This window comes from Oreochromis niloticus, linkage group LG14, assembly GCF_001858045.2.
Source record: "Oreochromis niloticus isolate F11D_XX linkage group LG14, O_niloticus_UMD_NMBU, whole genome shotgun sequence".
NCBI classification, from domain to species: Eukaryota; Metazoa; Chordata; class Actinopteri; order Cichliformes; family Cichlidae; genus Oreochromis; species Oreochromis niloticus.
The window spans coordinates 9569630-9590183 of record NC_031979.2 but is presented as its reverse complement, the minus strand read 5'-3'; the positions used below and the strand labels follow the sequence as shown (position 1 = coordinate 9590183).

The window sequence follows — 20554 nt, the reverse complement described above, 5'->3', positions numbered from 1 at the left end:
AGAAACTGTACCACAGTTAGCAAATGTTAGCAAGAAGTCAGAAAAAAGGGGATAAAATCAAACCCTGACCCCAAAGTTCTCTCAGCTGCTTTTTAAATTAGACTTTTGCACATCATATAATGATGACTGACCCATGACAGACCCATGAGTCTGCTATTATAAGCTTTATGTCCTGTTACATTCATGCCGAATGAGCTGCTACAGTATGCTTTTTGTCTGACAAATTGAGTTCATTATTTCATTCCCTAGCACTGTCATATTTTAAATCTATTTTTAATACTGTCAATTGGATGACAGGTTATATTCTAATCTGCTCCTTAGATCTTGATATGCATACGAACAATCAGATATAATTATCAAAACTGACTCTCAAATGAAACGTAATAAGTTTTGATGAAATGGGAGCATTTCAAAATCCTGACAGCAGTAAATTAAGATTGAGTGATGAAAGCACAGACATCCTGTTTCCCAAGTGTCAATGTCATGTGTTTTTTCCTGAGTTTATTAATACCAATGGTGAGTTTCTCTTTTAATTTCATTGAAAGTTATTTATCTGACAAATTATGATGAGCAGCCACCATCGGCACTGAATCTTAATACCCACGTAGACTGCACACCGCTGGTTGATTATTGACAGCAGGCTGTCAGTTAATATGCACATCATACAATCATATTAGATAGCAAAGCAGTCAAATGTGGCAAATGGCATCATTAAGAGGTGGAATTAAATATAATACTTTTTTATCAAGATTTAAGTCAGTTATAATTTCCTCAAACAAAGCTTATTATATTCCACATCTAATGGGCGTTTGCAGTCTTCTCAACTCCACCGGTAGTAATATTAACTCTGTGAATAGTTCCCAATCTCTGGCAGTTATTATCCCTATGTGCTCACTCTGTGTATTTCTTCAACTGTGTTACCACTCATGGCGTTTTCAAATGCACTTTTCCCAGTATGTGATGGGAGAAACATTTGATGTACCGGGGTGTTGCCCAAGCTTGTCAGGTTTAAAAGTAACTTGTGGGTTGGAAGTAGTGTTACTAACTTCAGCACTCTTAAATGATCAATAAAAACATACAGTAGTGTAAAAATCTTACACATTCTGCTGTTAAAACAAGAAAATGTGAGCTGACACTGGCAGACAGTGTCTAATCATGTTGTTCATAGACTTAATAACTGAACATTGTGTTGTCTGGACATACATGTTTGCACATTTTGCTAATTTTACGATTGAAATCTGTGTATTTTGTTTTTCTCTTGGTGCATCATAGGTATAATGCACACAATTAGAATGGTTCCCCCTAGCAACCTCTGGGGAAAATGTGTATTTCCTGACTGGTTGGAGAGTGGTTGCTGGAGGCTGCTGGCTGTCACTGGGTGAAATCTGTTGCAAAAAGGTTATTGCACCAAAAATGTCCTTTGATTAGGGACACAGACCAGAAATGCAGAAGACTGTAACCCAAAAATAAAACATGTGCCTTACCAGTGTACAGCAACCAAAATATTTCAAAAAGCACAACTTTCACTTTAAATGCAAATGGTTTTTTATTTGTGTCACATTTTCCCCACTTTTACTGCTGCTTGGCGATTAGTTAGCCAGAGTATACTGAAAAGTTCATCATCCTTGAAAACTACATGCCAATCTGCAAGCGACCAAAGCAAGTGCAAGTATAAAAAAGTATAAAGTATACTTATATAAAGTATAGTATAAAGCAAGTATAAAAAAATAATTATTTTTACTTGATATTTTTACTTGGTTCTTTGAACCTTTGGCGTGCTGCCTGGCATCTTCTTGAGCTAATTTTTCTGAAGTGCCTCCATCAAACCACACAATGATGTAAAAGGCTGTTGTGTAGCGTACCATAATGTCAAGATGTTTTTACATTAATTTATTAGAGTTAAGGTTTGGTGTCGGTACTTGCCACTTGAATATGGATATAATATGGATATAATACAAACACTCTTCTGCTTCTTTAATTGTTCTGATTTGGTTCATTGTCCTGTTGTATGAAAAAATCAAGTTATGCAGTTCTCCTTCTTTAAGATGCCTTTAATCCTATAGTCATGTCCCATTTTATCACCACCAAAGAACCCCCCAAACTCATTTCTAATTTTGCCACCATGCATGACAGATGTTCCTCTAACTTTCTTTGTTCCAACTCTCACAAATGTTCTTCTTTTTGACCCAAATACCTAAAACGTTTTTTCAGTTTCTCTCTATCTACTGTCACTGATTTTTACCCATTGCCTTTTACTTACACCGCTCAGGTAAGGTTTTCATTGTGCCTTTGCATACAAGGCCAGCGTTCTGGAGTCAGCACTCCACTATTGAACTATGACTATAAGTGAACAGGCAGAGGCTAATACTGTAAAAACTCTGTTAACCGAATATAAAGCTTATCTAATCAGCAGACCTGCTGTAAGGAAAAAATAATTAACTTTGACTAGTTTATGCAGCGTGACAGTTCACGTGAAAATGATCTTAGAGATGCACTTTACCTCTTTGCTGATGTCTTACATCCTTGACATTCCCTGTATTGACCAAGACTTATATAGGCCTAATGGACTTATTTCAGCTGTAAATTGAATTGAATTTTGTCTCTAGCACAAACGATAACTGAGTTACAGTCATTTTAAAATGTGCTGGCGGCCTATGGTAAATAAGAGGTTAATGCACCTGAATGCTCCAGGCCAAAAACTGCCAGAACTCACCAATGACAAACGACTGCAGTGCATTTGATTAAAGTAAAATGGTTTCATATGTTACATTTTGTAGATTATCTCACATTTTATGTACCTAATTTTAAAACCTCCTAATGACCATTTTATTTTTATTATGTCCTGACACCTAAAACCTGAAGGAGGGTGTACCTTTTTTTTGAAAGACTCTTTATAGCCCCAGTGTGTAATCTTTTGCCCTGTAGTCTCCTTTTTTTCCCTTCTGTTCTCCTATAACTGATCCAAAACTGGACAACTGTCCTCACTCCCAGCCCATCTTCCTGCAGAGCCAAAGGGCTGTAGCTGTTCTCTTACATCCTGTCAGTTGTTGGATATCAAATCTCTCTGTCTCTTCTCCACTATAGACTCCCCCAGACAAGGCAAACCTCTGCACCCACCCACACACACACACACACACACACACACACACACACACAGGCTGACCTCCATGTTCTGTCCTTCAAACTGCAACAGAACTTTATGTCTCATTTAAGTCTTTATCACTGCTCTTCCTTCTGCTTTTGCTCATCTTTTCCTTTTCTTTTTCATTTTTCGGGTGCAACTTACCCAGTTTGCATAAATGTTATCTATTTAAACATTCACAGTATTCAAAGCTCCCAGACTGTGACTATTCTCTCACATTCTGGTCAAATTCATGCATCATACATGCCCCCCACCCCCCCTGCCCACCCCCAAAAAACGCACTATGTGCACAGATGGTTTATTATGTTTAATCTAAATGAATGGATTTCTTTTTATTTTTGACATTGCCAGGCAATTTATCTTGAGGACAATTTCTTCCTCTTTTCCTCATCTTCCTCTCATTTCTTCTACCACCTGCTCCTTAAATTTCTAGTCTTTAATAGTGTAGGGTAAGGCACTTCACTGAACCTTAATGAATCTACTTGTTTTTCTCAGAATAACGCAGTAATGAACCATGGATGCAACTGGCTGGGTAAAATTAGCAGGATTTCTTGTGTAGAGGAACTCTAGTACAAAAGAAAACTAGAGATGATCATTTCTGACCCCTCCACTGAGTCAGGGGGAAACAACAAAAGAAAGGACAAAGAGGAAAAACAGAGGGGGAGGAGAGGAGGAGAGGCTCAGTCAGTTAAGGTTTTGTCTGCTATTGACTGTGCGTGAATTGGATGCAGTCCAGACTGTAGTGGCAGTTGTTGAGGAATTCACCAAGAAAGAAGCAACTACGGCACTTCGGCAGGGATGTACTTGAAACGAGGACAGCGTCTAAGATGTGTGGAGTCTTTGGAGGATGAAACAATGAAGTGCATTGTCAGGAAATGTTGAACAACTACTATCAGAGCAATTTGGAGTGGGAAATACAAAAGAACAGAGAGGGAAGCTGAGGATGGATAGAGGACATGGAAGGTAAACAGGGACTTTAACTGAGGATAGAAAGAGAAACACAGCTAGGAGAGATTAAAAAAAAGAAACAGATTAGAGAGAAACAGCGGGAGAGATGCCACGCTGTGCTGCCCCACCAGACAGAGGAGAGCACTGACTGTTAATCACATTGTGTGTTTATTTTGTTTCCTCTTTTCCTTTTTGATGGAGATACCAAGGGTGTGTGTTTGTGGACAGTGTGACATCTAAACTGGCTTCTTGACAATACTAAAAACATTTCTCTGTATTTTTGTTTGCTTGCAGGGATTCGGTCTCCCTGAAGCATGTGCTTTTCGAGGTCTTTGGACATTAAGATGTTTAGTCTGAGAACAACAGAACCATTTTATTTGGTTAATGACATTTTTTTTAATCTAAAGCTCCAGCACAACCATTCAACTCTGAATTGACAAATCAAGGAAACATACTTAGACATTGATATCGCATGCTGCATGTAGAAGACCGCCTGCTATGACATGAAGTAAAGAGGAGGAATTAGAGGCTTTCAGGCGAGAGCAGTTCCTCAGCCGCTGACAGGTCTCAAAGTAGAAATGTTTGCTATTCATGCTGAACCGCCGGTGGGTGTTTGTAGCTGTGCTCAGTCTTCTACGTTGCACTGTCTGTGCCTGACAAGTTCCAAAAACAGTCCTTTTCTTTTTTTTTAAGCTCATGAATGCAATGCCACCAGTGGGTTTAATGCTAGTGATCTTCCCTTTCGCTTTGTCCTCCTCCTCCCAAATTCTCTGTTTTTCACACAAAGTCATTCAGTCTCTCGAGTTTCTGTTCACCTTCACTCTGAAAGGAGCGTTTTGTGTATTTTTCAATTGTTTTTCATCCCTCATGAGAGATGGAGGCAATCCAGCGTAGAGCCTGACTTTCATTACTCATCCTTCACACACACACACAAATACACACACACACACACAAAAGCAGCTGTTGATGATAAACAACTCATTGATGAAATTGGATACAGTTCAGTTCCTCTTGCTGACCTTTTTTATGCTTCCACTCGTTCCTCAAATTTATATCATTTTACAAATCTGTCTGAAATAATTTGTTCTGTGTTTTCCTAGTCATGGAGCATGAAGATGTTCACATTTCTTCTCCTAATAAAACCGAGCCCTTTTCGCCTCGTCTGTGGCCTGACCGCAATCAAGCCTGTCCCATCCTGCCATGCCAGAGTGAGCTGGCACACACACTATCTCACCCTGGCATGGACCACACTCTGTCAGCCTCTGTTCCTACAGGAGAAATCAGCTAATTAGTCTGAAAAAGAGGAGACAAAGAGCGTTCAGCAGCTGGACTGAAAGAGGATCAGCTTTCCTGTCCCCATCATCCTTATTTGAGCTTTTTTTTTTAATATACCAAATGAGGGGGTATAAAATGTGATCAATTTTTAAGTGTTTTAATCATAATTTAGTTTTGTTTACTGTTCAAAAGCTAAAGGAATGCTTAAAAACATCAGATCTCATTGGGAAAAACAAATCATGCTGGATATCTATACTTATATGGACTGGGTAATGTGTTAGGAATGAATGGATGCCACTTCATTTGATGGAAATGAAAATTATTAACCTACAGTAGGGCTGAATTCAAAGTGACGCTAGCCAGTTTTGCCAAAATTTCATTGCAGCAACTCAAAATGGTACTCAGTAGTTTTCAATGCCCCTGATTTGCTTGCTGAATGGCAGTCAGGGTGCCATTGACTGTAGAGGTCTGTGCGTCCCTCCATGTGTATGCCTCCACAGAGCATCACTGACCCACCATGAAACCTATCATGCTGAACAATGTTACAGGCAGCATAACATTCTCCATGGCTTCTCCAAACTCACGTTTGTCACATGCTCAGCTCTGGTTGGTTTAACGCAAACAGGGTGGTGAACCTGCAGATTCTGGTATTCAGTGACAAATGCCAATCAGACTCAACAGTACTAGGCAGTGTGCATAGGGCCCACTAGAGGACATAGGGTCATGAAGTCTGTTTCTGTTTGTCTGCACAGAGACCTTTACACAAGTGGCCTGCTGGAGGTCATTTTGTAGGACTGGGTTCTGGATCTGGCAGTGCTCACTGTGTTCCTTGATGGATTAAACACCTATGGTCCTGTCCAGCTCTGGCTGTCTCCTAGAATCCCCTCCATGCTCTCCAGACTGTGCTGGGAGACACAGTAAACCTTCTGGCACTGGCACGTATTAATGTGCCAGTGCCCTGGGACCCTGGGAGAGTTGGACTAACTGTGCGACCTCTGTAGGGTCCAGGTATCGCCTCATGCTATCAGTAGTGACACTGACCCTAGCCAAATGCAAAACCAGTGAAAAAATAAGGAGGGTAAAAACGTCAAAAAATGGCTCCACCTGTAAAACCATTAATGTTTCTGTGGTTGTTTCATTGCTGTCTCTCTACTAGGGCTGAAACTGATTAACAGCCCCCTATGCTACTTGTCAATGTCACAGAAGTTTAATTGACTTTAACTTTAATTTTTTATAGTGCTGTTGTCCAAAGTACACAACTGAAGTGCTTTTTGTCAGAAAGGCATCTGTGTCCAATACATCACAAATAAATATTATCCATTGACTTTTAGACTTTTTAAATATTTTTGTGACTTCTCAGTAAGAGTTTAATCAGGTTCAGATGACAAAGATATTTTTGACTTATTTATTTTGGTTGTTAAACAGAAAAGGATTTGTGGTAAAACATGTTCTTTCACGATGGCGTACATGTTTAAAGAAGGCGTTTTTTGGTTTGAAGACTTTTGGCAGAAAGCCTTAAAGGGAAATTAGTGGCAGCGGGGGTGCACTTAAGCCTCCGCAGATGGAAAAACAGTAACTTAGAAAAACGAATGTGTAAAGAGAATTCATTTAGAAACTTTATCCTAAAATTATAAGTGAATATTGACATTTGGCCAAAAATAACAACTATTATGTGCAATTATGTGTTTAACTTGCCTTTGCAGTGAACTTCAGAGAGATTATCCTTTTTTTCTTGTGTAGTCATAAACACAGAAAACAAGTGAAAGAATTATTGTGATTTTCACCTGTGTACATGCTAATTATCTCTCTTTCTCTCTCTCTCTGTATTTTTGGGGATCCTTCTGATTTCCATCCCTGTGGGCCTGTTGGATGCCTGAAATATCAACGCCAGGTAAAACTAATGGTAGAAGTCATAATGTATGACTGGGTTTGTCACTACTGATTGAGCAATTTGTAGAAATATCGTTTGACCGCATGTTGCGTGTGTGTTTGCAGCAGTATGTTTAATCAAATATGCTCTGTGTGCCTGAACACAACATCAGCATTTATGCCTTTCCGTATTCATGACTGTTTTTACATAAAGCAGTGTTTCATCCTCTAAATGATGTCCATAGTAGAGATGTACATTACTTACATGGACATTTGTACTGGACCAGAGAGCAGACAGTGAGGGCATTGCACGAGTAAGTGCACTTCTTCATGAACTTGATGCATAGCTGACAAGCATAGCTATTCTAGAGTCATGGCAACTATCCAACACAGTATAGGCAGCATATTCTGATCGTGTGGATTTACACATTATTTAAGTTCATCACTTTGTTTTTTTCAAACAAAGAAAAACTCATCAGTTTAAAAATAACAACTTACTGGCTGCACATTTGTGGACAGTCATCCATCGCTGTTTGTGACTTGAAGTTTTAGTATAAAAAAAAGAAAGAAAGAAAAAGAAAAAAAGGTGGTGTGTTTCAGTTGATTGATTTAAGTATACATTCCATTAAAATGGAGAACTTTTTTCTATATTTTTATTTATTTAATTGAATTAACTTTTATTTAACTTCTGGTCAGGTCACACCCATCCTCGCCTTCCATAACATTCGAACAAATGAGATAAATTCACTTCGACTCGCCATACACCTAAATGGATTAGGTGAAAGTCACATTCCTTGTCTCTAGCAGCAAACTGAACAATAAAATCCTTGTAATCCAACTTGGATGCGACATCCTTTTCACGGGATAGAACAGAAAACCCCACACAGTCGGTTCTGCTACACAGTGATCTGTGTAAATGTAGGTTTTAATTAGTTTCAGCTTTGAAAAGCTTTGCTCGCCAGATGCCACCATTACTGGGAGAGTCGTAAAGATCCTGAGGACAGTGATTTGGAGAAGTTCTTTAATTTCTTTTTAGGAAATAACATGTTTGAAGGGCTGTAGGTATTCCCTCTAGAATGCTTGCGCAAATTTGTTTATTTCGATTTTCATCACATGTCGCAGTGGCTTTTGCGGCCGTACAGTCTGTTATTCCTATATTTTTGCATTAAGTCAGTTAGTGTAGTTTGCCACATCTCGACTACATCCAGTTGTTTCTTCCTGGACTGCAGTGCTGATGAGCATATAACATATCCATCCTGTTTAGAACGCTCATTTTCTGATTATTTCATGCAGTTTGGGATATCTAATATTGCATTAAGTTATTGTACTGCGAAAAAGAACAGTCCTATTTTAAGACAACATTTTGCCTCATCTAATAATAAGTGCATATTTTTGCAAGCGCATCGCACAAAGTATACCTGGGCTTTGAAATGTAGAATATGGACTAACACACACTGATTTGGTTTTTTCATACTGAGCCCATTATTGCTTCCATGTTACTGACAGTCATTTATGTTCAGTCTATAAGAGCCTCTAGTTCGCTCAACAGTGCATTTGATATTCCCTTTTCAGTGTGCCTGTTTACCGGAATGAAATCAATGAAGGTTAGTTCGACAATCTAATAACGCCATATTGACAGAAAGGAGAAGCGGTGACATTTGCTCTTGGTGGCTTCTGTCTGCTGTGCAGTAAAGTACACCAGACGGTCTTTTACAATAGAGTTTTTGATGTCTGTGGGACAGAATATGGTTTGTTAAAAAGTCCTGCATGCTGTGCATTAGTGTACCTATTTATTTTACCTATAACATGTTCTTGCAAAGAGAACTCTGATTTGGTGAACATCTGTATTAACCCTCAAAAGGTAGCAGTGTAATCTTCATGAACCTTTTCATATGTTCCTTGAAATGCAAAAATGAAATTATGTTTAGAGGAATAAATCTGAAAACAATGCAGCAGTGTGCCCTTTTCTATTTTTGTCATTTTAAATAGCAGTTTTGCAGTTTTGCAACTTTTAGCATAGCGAACTAAATAATTTTTAGTACAGTGATATCATAAAAACTATATGTTATAATTAGATTCACTGGTTTCTGAATGCATCTAATTTGACCGCATTTGTCTGCATTCTAGTCACTTGTTTTCAGCTTGGTTGGTTGCCAGGGTTTTTTCACCCCCATGTAGTGACAGCCATATGGTCGGAGCATTTGTGGAGTGTCCTGCTCATCCAGTCCAAGCTCTGCTGTCATATTTATTTATATTGAAAAATGTCACCAGTTACATTTAAACTCAAATTTCCCCAAACTGTTTAAATGCACTCAGTGCAAGCACTGAAAAGCACCTGCTTGTTATTGTGTCACAAAAACAGCTCTAACCTACTGGGGCATGGATACAGGGCCTGTGGGGCTGTGTTGTAATGTCTGGCACAGGAGCGATGGCAGGGGTTCTTTTGGGTCCTGGCAGACGTGGGATGGTGTCTTTGTGATAAAAAGCTTGTTATGGTGCTTTCTCAGATTAGAGATCTGTGTCGTTTGGAGGCAGGGTCAGTGCCCTGGGCTCATTTCTGAGTTTTGTTGGGTTTTTTTTTTCTTAACTATGTAGGGGGGCATTTGTGCTGTTGGGCAGTAGGATAATCAATTTCACTTACAGGTCATTCATTTTAATTTTCAATTTTCATCATTCAATACTTGCTGATGTATTTCTTTCAAAACCACAAATGGGATTCTCAAAGATAAAGATACAATTAGAAAGAAATCATAATGTGAGATTTATTTTGGCAATAAGCTACAATTCTGATCTGTTCTTAACCACTTTGTTTGACAATATTTCCAGTGCTGCATGCAACTCCAAACATCAAATTTCTTTGGGAGGGTGAAATAATGAACAAAAAACATATGAGGCTACTGCTGTTGTGATTGGAGCTCTGTATAAGTAAAATAAAACTGAACTGAATTGATTGTCATGGTGTTGATGGTAGTCATGGCAACACTAATATGATGTGTGAGTGCATTTGAAGTCCCAAATACAGTACAGTACTGGTGTGTTTAGTGTAAAGAGTAACACATATTATTTTTATAACTGCCATAGTGTTGGGAAAGCACATGTTAGCATTTTTATTTTTATTATTTTTATCACTCTTGTTAAAATAGAATTGCATTTTTTTAGGAATGATTGTCTGCTATACCTTGAAATTCATTTATAATGATCTAATGTATTCATGTGGATTATTAGGCACAAACTGGGGAAAAAACAGAGCTAAACACAAATGAATGACATGGTGTTGTGGAAGGAAGTGAGACGAATTTTGATTACAGATTTTTTTCTGCAGACTGACACTGTCATTTTCCGATTTCAGAATTTGCTAAATTTTCAGCACTTGAAGGCACTTTTTTCAACATGCCCACCCGCCTTGTTGTGGTCAGCAGGTTGCAGGTATTGGAAAGTCATTGCACTGATTTGATTGGGCAATCGCAAACAATTTTCAGAGTCTGAGTGCGTATTACCAAATAAATGGAGCCTGTCTACATGCAGAGACAGCTCCTTCGGGGGCATCCTATCTTTGATGCCCCCCAACAGATTTTATATTTGCAAGTTGTACAGAAATAATGCAAAAGAAGGCTGTCCTGCATGGTGAAAAGATGCAAAGCAACAGAATGAATTATTCTCCATCTTTTACCAGAAATAAAATATTAGAAGCCATTACTTTGAAATCACCAGCATTTTCATCAGAAACTAGAAATGAATTTTGTTTAATTAGTGACTGTAACAGATTACAAATTTATTTATTTTGTAAGTTAATCACATAATTTGTACATGTAATTACTTGCTAGTATGGTTGACTAATACTGCAATAATCTGCTCTGTTAAGAATGCATTCAGCTCACACAACAAATACCTTTGACAAAGAGGGAGAGAATACCAGTGTCATTAAAAGCTATTAGTAACAGGCTTCCTGAAATTGCTGTCGAACAAAGGATACATTTTGAATGTTGTTGCCATTTGTGCATTTTAATGTGTAAGCAAACATATTTCTCAGTTGTTAAGTGTAATTATTTGGCCATGGAGTGATACCAATACATACTGACACAGGACAGAAAGGTGAAACTAATTGAAGCTCAGCACTCAGAGGGCTGATGAAGCCTCCAAACTGTCCACATTGTCCAGTAATTGCTCCTCTTCTAATGCCAAAAAAGTCCCAGACAAGTGAAATTTTCTGGCAGCTTCAGTCTGTGTGCTTGAGGCTTTGAAATGTTGCTGTTAACAAATGAATCACTACATTCTTGTTTTTTGTTGTCAAAAATCTCTTTCATTGTTGTGGTTACTCACTCCTCTTAATCCAGTTAATTCCCAGAGCAGTACTTATGAAACATGAGTTCAAAATAAATTTGTAGGATAAAGTGTGTTGTTTAAAGGCTCCATAATAAGTAATAATGAAGGTGTTTGACTTGCGTTACAACAAACCCAGCACATTTTCTAATCGATAGAGCTGCATTTAAAGGGCTTACTGCCATTATTGGCTTACATTTTTGTTTTCTCCTGTTCAGCAGAAGGACTAAAGTATATCTGAATTCAAAGATTTTCTCTGTCAGTAGGTTAAAGTAGTTATACCAGCTCTTTAAAAAATAATTTCAGAAGGGCTGTTCCATCTCCTCAAGATAATTGCATGGTTCATGAAAAAAGGCCAGTATGTGCTTTTTATTTGTAGTGTTTTCTGTGCTTTTACATTTCTAGTAAATCATATCAGTAGCGTCACTCATTAGATTACAAACATGCTGAATATCTAAGTGCTGCATATAAAGAGAAACAAGGCTAGTGTAAGTGTTTGCCTCTAATCAGCCAATCTCAAGGTAGAGTAATTTGATTCTAAGCCACCTCTGTAGACTTGAAATTAAATCTACATGTACAATCACATTATTAAACTGTGATATACAATACTGTGCAAAAGTAAAAGTGAACCCACTCCTCATTCCTTTATGTTTGCTAGGAAAATGAGAAATACTGTAGGTGCAGCGATTACTGAAACATGTCCAAGCATAAATGGAAATGCAGCATATAAGGCAAAAACAGAGTTATACAATTGCGAAGGACTGGAACGCCTTTACTCTGTAACACAGTCTGAACTCTCTTAGTCAGTCTTCAGGAATACTTCTCCAGGCTTCTTAAAGGAGATTTAAAGCTCTTCTTTGAATGTTTCTGGCTTTTGTTCTTTTCTCTGTCAAGGTGAGGTAATGTTGAGGTCCGGGCTCTGGGGAGGCCAATCCACGACTGTTTCATTGTGTGTTTTTCTATCCAGGTGTGCTTTTACTGCATTTGCAGTTTGTTTGGGATCATTGTCGTGCTAAAAAATGAAGTTGCTGCCAATCAGATGCTTTCCAGATGGTATTAAACAGTGGATCAAAATCTGGCAGTACGTGCCTGTGCTTATAATTTCATTAATTTTGACAAGATCTCCAACACCACTGGCTAAAATGCAGCCATGAGAAAGCCACAAAACTGATTTACAGATAACTGTAGACACTCATTGTTGTATCGCTTGGATAACCTTCTCCGTTCATACTGATGATAATTTGAACATAGAATTTCTCATTTGTGCCCACCCATCCACACCACAGCCCAGAGACCCAACACGATGGGCCAACCCTAACCCCTGAGAACTGGCAAGGGCAAGACACTGTAAGCACCGGGACGAACCCCCACCAAAGCTGGACCAGCCCACAAGTCTCGCAATCCCTATTCTTGTGAATATCACCTATACACTGTTTTTTTTGTCTTTTTTAAATTGATAAATAATTGCTGATACTTTCTTACAAGCAGACTAGTAGTGTATTAAGTACGACACGGTTGTGTAGTAGACACAACACTGGTTCATTCCTCCAGTTAGATGATTCATGTGTTAAGTATCTTTGCAATCAACCAGATAAAAATTCTCCTGAAACTGTGAATAAAATCAGCAATTCCAGCTTACAAAAAATGTCATTTGTAAATCATTGAAACTCCTCTCTGTATTTTTAGCCTGTATTTTTTGTGTGTTTGTGTATTTTTTGTTTTTTTAGAATGACCAGCTGTGTCTAGTTTGTGTTCTTGCCAGCATTTTTGCTGCTCTTTCGGTGACAGCCATATGGTCAGTGTGTTTGTCAAATAGTCACCTTTGTCACATAATAACCTCTACTTGGGTTATTTTCAGCATTTCTGAGCAGTGATCAGTGAGCATGTCAGCATGTGAGGGAAGAGGGCAAGACAGAGAAAGTCAGTTCGCTCACTCATAGGGAGGTTACCGACATGCAGATCAGTTGTTGCTCCTTATTTTCTAGGTTCGTGCTGCTCTGCTCGCACTCGCGTAACATATGACAAGGACATTTAAGGCATTCGTTCAGGTGAAAAGATGGAAACCAAAACCGTGATTTTATTTTTCCTCTTTTTGTAGGTTTTTTTGAACTCTATGTTGTTTGGCTACCTGTGGGGTTCCTGCTGCCCTGGAGAAATACTTTTCATTTTGAGGATCTGAGAGATTTTGGAGCACATACATTTTGTGCACACACAAGCAAACAAGCTTGGACACAGTGACACTTTGACCGCAAGAAGAAACTTTATCCTCACTCTTTCCAGTCTCTACAAATGTTCCTACCCTTCCAGTGTTACCTAGGAATTCACACAGAATCCACACTGATATCCTGCCCGTACTTTCACCCTCCTGCAGTATTAAACCTGCTATTGCATGAATCCAAGTAGTATGCTTCTCTCTGTCAGCCTTTTTGTCGTTGCAGTGTGTGTGATATGAATTCAGACTGTGTTCAGGCATGACAGCAAACACAGTTCCCTCTTCCTGGATGTCACCGAGGTGCTGATGCAATAGAGTGGCTAGAATCCTCATATTAAGACTTGTCCTCTGCAGTGTGGCTTCTCCAGACCGTGACAGAGGCTCCTAAGGAAGCTCATTCGCATTGCAAAAATCATTCCTCTCTACAGCGTGTGTGTCTGTGTGTGTGTGCATGTCTGCCACAGTATGTATGAGGAGAAGTGCGAAGAAGTGTGCACAGTGAGTCGCCTGGGTTTATGCATTTACATCTCAGTATCTGCATTTATGTTTCTTTCCTATATAGCTTGTGTGTGTCTGCATTAGTTCTGTTCTTCTTCCCCCTATTCAAGATCAAAGGTCAAGCTGCACCATATGTGCTGTATTATAGTATGTGTCTGGGTGTGTCATCGTGGCAGCACCCTGTAGTGCTCGGTAGAACTTGCTTCTTCCTCCATGTCCGGCTGTATCTTGTTTTTGTTTAAGCTGATGCATCCGCTTGTTAATGTTGTCATTGTTTCTGGGCCATATGCTGTTGATAGCAGGCGCAGACTTTAAAGCTGGGGCGCAGTACACAAACAAGACAGAAAAGATGCACATCTATCTAGTTATTTATTCATCTATGCGCAATCTTCTGTCTGCCAAATGACAACCAAGAACATTTGTCAGACATTTAGTCACACCAATATACAGCTGAAAACCTGCACACCTGCTCATGCATATAATGCTCTCTCTGTACACAGATAGGGATGAGTGGAAATGAAGTTGTTTCCCATATAATTAAAGAGGACATCCATATGATGTTTGCAGCTGGATGGGACAGGCAAAGGGGGGCACACTCTGCACATGCGTGCACATGTCCTTAGACAGACAGAAGTCACACATAAGCAAACGCAGAGGTGCCAAACTCATTTTGCGTCATGGTCCACATGCAGTCCACTTTGAGCTTAAGCAGGCTGAACCAGTGAAACTCTCCTTTCTATCAGTGTAAAGAAGCTTAAGTCCACATGTTTTCTACATAAGGAAATGCTGCTGTAGGAAAGTCAAGAAATGCAATAGCATGACTCATTGGACTGAAATTGTAAGAAATAAATGTGTAAAATTGCAGAAAAAGTTCTGGCAGCTCATTGCCCAGAATTTCCTGTAATTATAAATTCACAGGAAATGACTTGTTTTATTTCTTTATTTATTTTACTCTTAATAAATTGTATAAAAACAGACATTTCTATAGTAGATAGTGAAAAAACAGGCGCTTTTCTGTCATTTAATTGTTTAACTATAACTTAATTGCTGCAGCTACTGCAAGCTGTAAAATTTATGAAACTATAGTTAAAATTTCCTTCAGGGCCATTCTTTGGGATCAATAAAGTTCATTGAATTGAATTAAATTGAACTGAATTGAAAAGTCAAAAATGTATTTTCTCCTTCACATCTCCTAAAGATGTCCAGTGGGCCAGATTGGAGTCTTTAGTGGGCTGATTCTATTCTGCGGGCCTTGTGTTTGACACCAGTGCTTTAGACTGATAGTTTTCTTTCATACCTGCTTCACTGATTACAAATATCTCTCAAAATCATGAGCGATATTTGAGAGAGGCTTTCCAGCTATGAGGAGAGGTGGTGATGCAGGGACCTTTCCAGCTTTAGACTGTGGTTAGAACGCTGTGTAGATTGTGAGCGACCAACCAGCTTCTTGTATACATAGAGTTGATTTTATCTGAATTCTTTCACCATTACTAAACCACAACAGTTCCAAGAACAGCCGTAGTTTTTAAAAGCTAGATAAATTAAATCTGTTTGAGAAATTAAAAAAGTGAAAATTTGAACATTTCTCTGCAGGTCTAGTTGCTTAGTACCGCAATCCTACCATGTCCTCAAATGAGACTTGCACCCAAAGTCAATTTCCACACATGCCCAGATTAAAATGCTTAACTTTGAAATAGAACTAAGCATGTTTAAACAACAACCTTGTAGAAGAATGATGAAAACTACACCCCAATTTAATTCTTGCACTTAAACATTATTGAATGTCAACACAGGGAGCTGCTTTCTTCAAGGCTTTCCACTCAGCAATCTGGACCTTTGACTATCTTTGTGGTATTGCTGGTATTGGGAGATCTTTTCTTTTCTTTATTGTGAGTTTAAAACATTTAAACAGAAATATCCAACAAAAATATTAGACTATCACATCCAAATATGATCACTTCTGCCACCAAAAAAACAACCAAACAAAAAAACCCCAAAAAACTGGTAGTTCATAAACTGTGGTCTTGAAATACCAAAGTTGATTGGTTGGTCAGCTGGTTCAATCATGTTCAATCATTTAGTGAAGTAATCAACTTGAGATATCACGAATATCAGACAGGTCTGAATTTACATTCATTTTTGTCCATTTATGGTTGTGAGGGAATGCCAATGCCAATCATCACTTTACATATTTAGCATATCACTACAAGTTGAATATAATTTATGTGACTATACTGAAGAAAAGCTGCACCACCATAGCCTTTACTAAGTATCCATTGCTAAGCAGCAGTTAGGATCCTAAACTAGCATGGTGAACATGAATTTGCACATAAATCTTATAACTGTGCAACAGTAACTTTTTTTTTCCAAGCTGACAGTTTGTTTTGGAGTTGGAGAGGATAGGTGTTGTTGTACTTTTTTGGATTTTTTGGCAGTATTCATAGCTGAAGTCAAGGAGCTCTTTCCTCCCGTGTGCTCAACCTTGAGTTCAAGGTTAAAATTGATCGACTGTCAGCCACGTCGGTTGTGAGGATTCTTTGTTCAGGTTTCATTCATGTGCACGCACGACGTGAAAGCATGCATACATACACATGAATGTCGGCTGAATGAAATGCACCTTTGCTATCAGTGAAGCTGAGAAGTGCACATTGTTTAATTTGCCCTTATCACGGCACCATTGTGGGCAAGGCTCTGGGCCATAGATTAAACGTCATTGTTTAATGAGAGGAGAACGGGATGGATGCAGCATGTAATTAGAACGACACATACACTGCTCAGATATATCCATCACCCTGGGCCGAAGACGGCTGTGTGTGTGGGAGTGTATGTCTGCTGTGAGCCTTCTCTTTCAACCCCCTGATGAGTGTGTGAGTATGCAAACACTCAACACATTAGGTGCTCTTCATCAGTCTTCAATTAAATCTGTTTTTGTCGCACATGAACTCTCGCACACCTGCCCACACATGCACACACCCTCGCGAGCACACACACACACACACACACACACATTGACGTGCTCAAATGAGTCGAATCATATTTGGAATCTCACTCCCAGAGGAAATATGCCAAGCAGGCTCTCTGGGAGGTAGAATTCACTCAAACTGGGAATGTTAGCACCCGGGTGTTGCCGGTTGAATATGTTAATGTTTGGTAATAAGGATGTCTTCCATGACTAATGGTTGGAGTCACTATCTATTTCTCTCTGTCTCTCCATCTCTGCTTTTTTCCCCCTTTTATCCCACTTATTTCTTCTTAAACACACAGAAACACACACACACCATCACAAAAAATCAGTGTGAACCCCATTCATCAAGATATAATGTGACATATTGGGCACAAGCATAAAAATACAGTGGCACGCAGGAACACAGTGGCACACACATATCTAATACTGTATGAGTACATACAGTAGATGAACTGTAAGTTACAGTGACGGTGCGATGCACGGCAACAATTGCATGGATCTGCTGACATCTAGTGGTCATTAGGTATCATTACATATTTAAATCGTGTTGTTTCGGGTCATTTAAAATGCTTTATACACGTGGATGGGAGATATAAATATAAAAATAAAAATATACACTGTAAATGATTTCACACAATTCCATAAAACTTGCTTGTTTTCAAGATTCAAGACGAATGTGCTGCTGGCTATGATCACCCGGGCTCATTTGAATATGTAAAGCAGCAGTGGAAACAAGAGATGATATTTCAGTTGTTATAAGGTATATATTTTAATGGCTTGTGCCTGTGGATTTGACACACTGCAGTTGAAAGCAGTACAGCTAAATGAACATGCTTGTAAATGCTTTGCATTTTGTTTTTTTACAATTTTTACGAGACCACACGCAACTATATAACCCAGAAACCCTTTACATGTCAGAGGTTACCTCACTTGTATTCCTTGTTCTGTATATGCATGCATTTTAACAAATGATATAATGGCGTCCATGTGTTTGATGAGTTGCCATTTCTTCTCTGAGGTCAGCCTGTGGTTCACATTCAAAAGAGAATGCGGAGTTTAAAAAAACATTTAACGAAAGCATAGATAAATAAATAAATTAATAAATAAATAGCAGTTATTCAGTTGTTTTCAATCTGAATCTGCAGTGGGGGCGAGAAAATAGCTTGAAAGTTTAACTATTAGAAAGTTTCTAACAGTTTCAGATCAAGGAGTCAACAGTTTGACTAGACTGAATAAATAATGGAAAGAAACACACCACTCGATGACCTCGCAACCTTCATTAAAAAGTAAACAGTAAACATTTCAGCAATGGAGAAGCTCAAAGTCAGGGAGAACGCTTTATGCATCACTGCACGGTATTTCACAGGTTCACATCTTTAACTTTGCCATGCCCTTTGTTAGATCTTTAAGACTCTTGAATTCGGCACATGCCAGGAGCTTTCAGGATGTCTTGAACTTAGGAATTAGCAGCGGAAGGCAACATTTTGGAACGCGATTTGTGGTTAAACTTATAAAAGAACGTTGGATGTCTTTCTAACACGTCTGTGTGCATCTGATCTGGGTTACTTTGAGTGACTCTGGGCCACGGTGACATTACAGACACAAAGTTTGAAAGTTTGAATGTCTGAAACTGAGGTCGGCGCGTGCATGCACACACACATGCACACACACATGCACATACACATGCACACACACAGCGTAAATGTTGCCTGGAAAAAAAATGCTTGTACCCAAACTCTGACACAGATACACAGACAGGTGGCACTGGTTTTGTATGTGTGTTTCTATCATTGCAAGTCTGAGAGTCTTTGATGTTAAGTATGATAACACAGCAACATTAGGACGGCATTATGAGCACATTACAGTAATTTCACAGAATTTTTGAGTGCTGAACACACTGAATTCTTACTTGTTGTGCTGGATTATACCTTCTGTTTACTGATAAGTGCATGCATCTGGTGTGGATAGATTTTTATGAAGTTTCAAGCTCATTTGTTTTACAAAGATAAAGCAAGACTACTAACTGAAGAGAGCAGTTGTTGACAGGAGTATGTGCTTTTGTGTCTGCATTTTCTTTTTTGTACTGTTTATACTAGAGTCAAAAACACAGTTTAAATGAGTTTTTTTTTTTGTTTACAACCATTTAACACTTTGTATATTCAAACCAAAAGGAGAAACATTCAGGCTAAATGAAATCACTGTATAAGTGTGCAGTTGAAGTTGTGTGTGACTACTGCAAAGGAGATCTGTTATTGTTTTTCTGTTATATGTCGAGCGTGCAACTAATCCTCATGAACCTAAAGCTCAGGCTTTTAAGCAGTTTATTTCTTCTTCTCTTGGATCTTAATGATACAATTGAGATGTGATCATCTCATCAGGCACACAGCTCTGACTGTGAGCACATAAGCCACAAGCACCCGCTGATCAGGTGAAAGCTTAAAGGTATGTATGCAGGAACAGTAGATAGGCTGAGAGGCTTGACAAAAGTCATACAAAACTCTAGGTCCTGCAATAAAAATCAACTGGACATGCTTGACAGCAATCTGACTTAGTTTTCACCTGGATTATTAGGCTATCTCAGATTTCTCAGTCAGACTTTACTGTCCTTTGAAGCTAAACAGGTGTGACTCGCAGCAGACTTGCAGTACACATCGCTGCTCCTCTAGCTTAGACAGAAACAACATTGCTTGTGAAGCGATGCGTCATCTGTTTACTTAATCCAGATCGAATCATGTACCAGTCAAGCTGAAGTCAAATGAAACATGAGACACAAATCAGCGTTGGCCATCGTCAATTTAAAAAAAACATAAACTACATCTGCTGCAGCAAAAGATTTTATTATTTATCTTTCAAATTTTACTCAGCGTGATTGTTGATTGTTGAAAGGTCAGGGTCATCTATCATTACTACGAATGGTTACTACTTCAGTTGCTCTGCTGTTGAATTATTGGATGAAGCTGGTGAACAAACCACAAAAAATCATCATCAGCTGATACTCTTACTCATAAAGCTGCTATGCATGTGCATGTGTTTCTACATCTACAGTTGGCTTTTCTCCTCCCCTGCTGACTTTGTGTCATATTTGCTGTCAGTACTGCCTGATCTGTTCTGCCGCTCTCGCTGCGTTACGCTTTCCTCACATTTACATAGAAGGATGGGGAAGTCCCACCTCTGAATCAGACCACTAAATACGGATTACTGTAGCTGGAAATTACAGCCTTCTTTGACTGCGCTTTCCTGACTGAATTTGGCTGCAAAAAGTGCGACCACATTGTTGAACGGAGAGCCTTTTGCGGTGTTTTGCAAATGTCACACTGTGTTTAAT

At 38.9% G+C, this 20554-nt stretch overlaps 1 protein-coding gene across 3 annotated transcripts in view; it reads left to right on the top strand.

Annotated features, from left to right (window-relative positions):
* lsamp (limbic system associated membrane protein) overlaps nt 1-20554 on the top strand; it is a 436734-nt gene that overhangs the window by 131370 nt on the left and 284810 nt on the right. The window contains exon 1 of one of the 3 annotated variants that reach the window (XM_025897859.1): nt 7113-7256. The exons of the other annotated variants lie outside the window; for them this stretch is intronic. Within the exon in view, the coding sequence (XP_025753644.1) occupies nt 7235-7256 (22 nt within the window). The 5' untranslated portion in view covers nt 7113-7234. Of the gene's footprint in view, nt 1-7112; nt 7257-20554 lie in introns of those variants that run through there. 3 annotated transcript variants of the gene reach the window in all.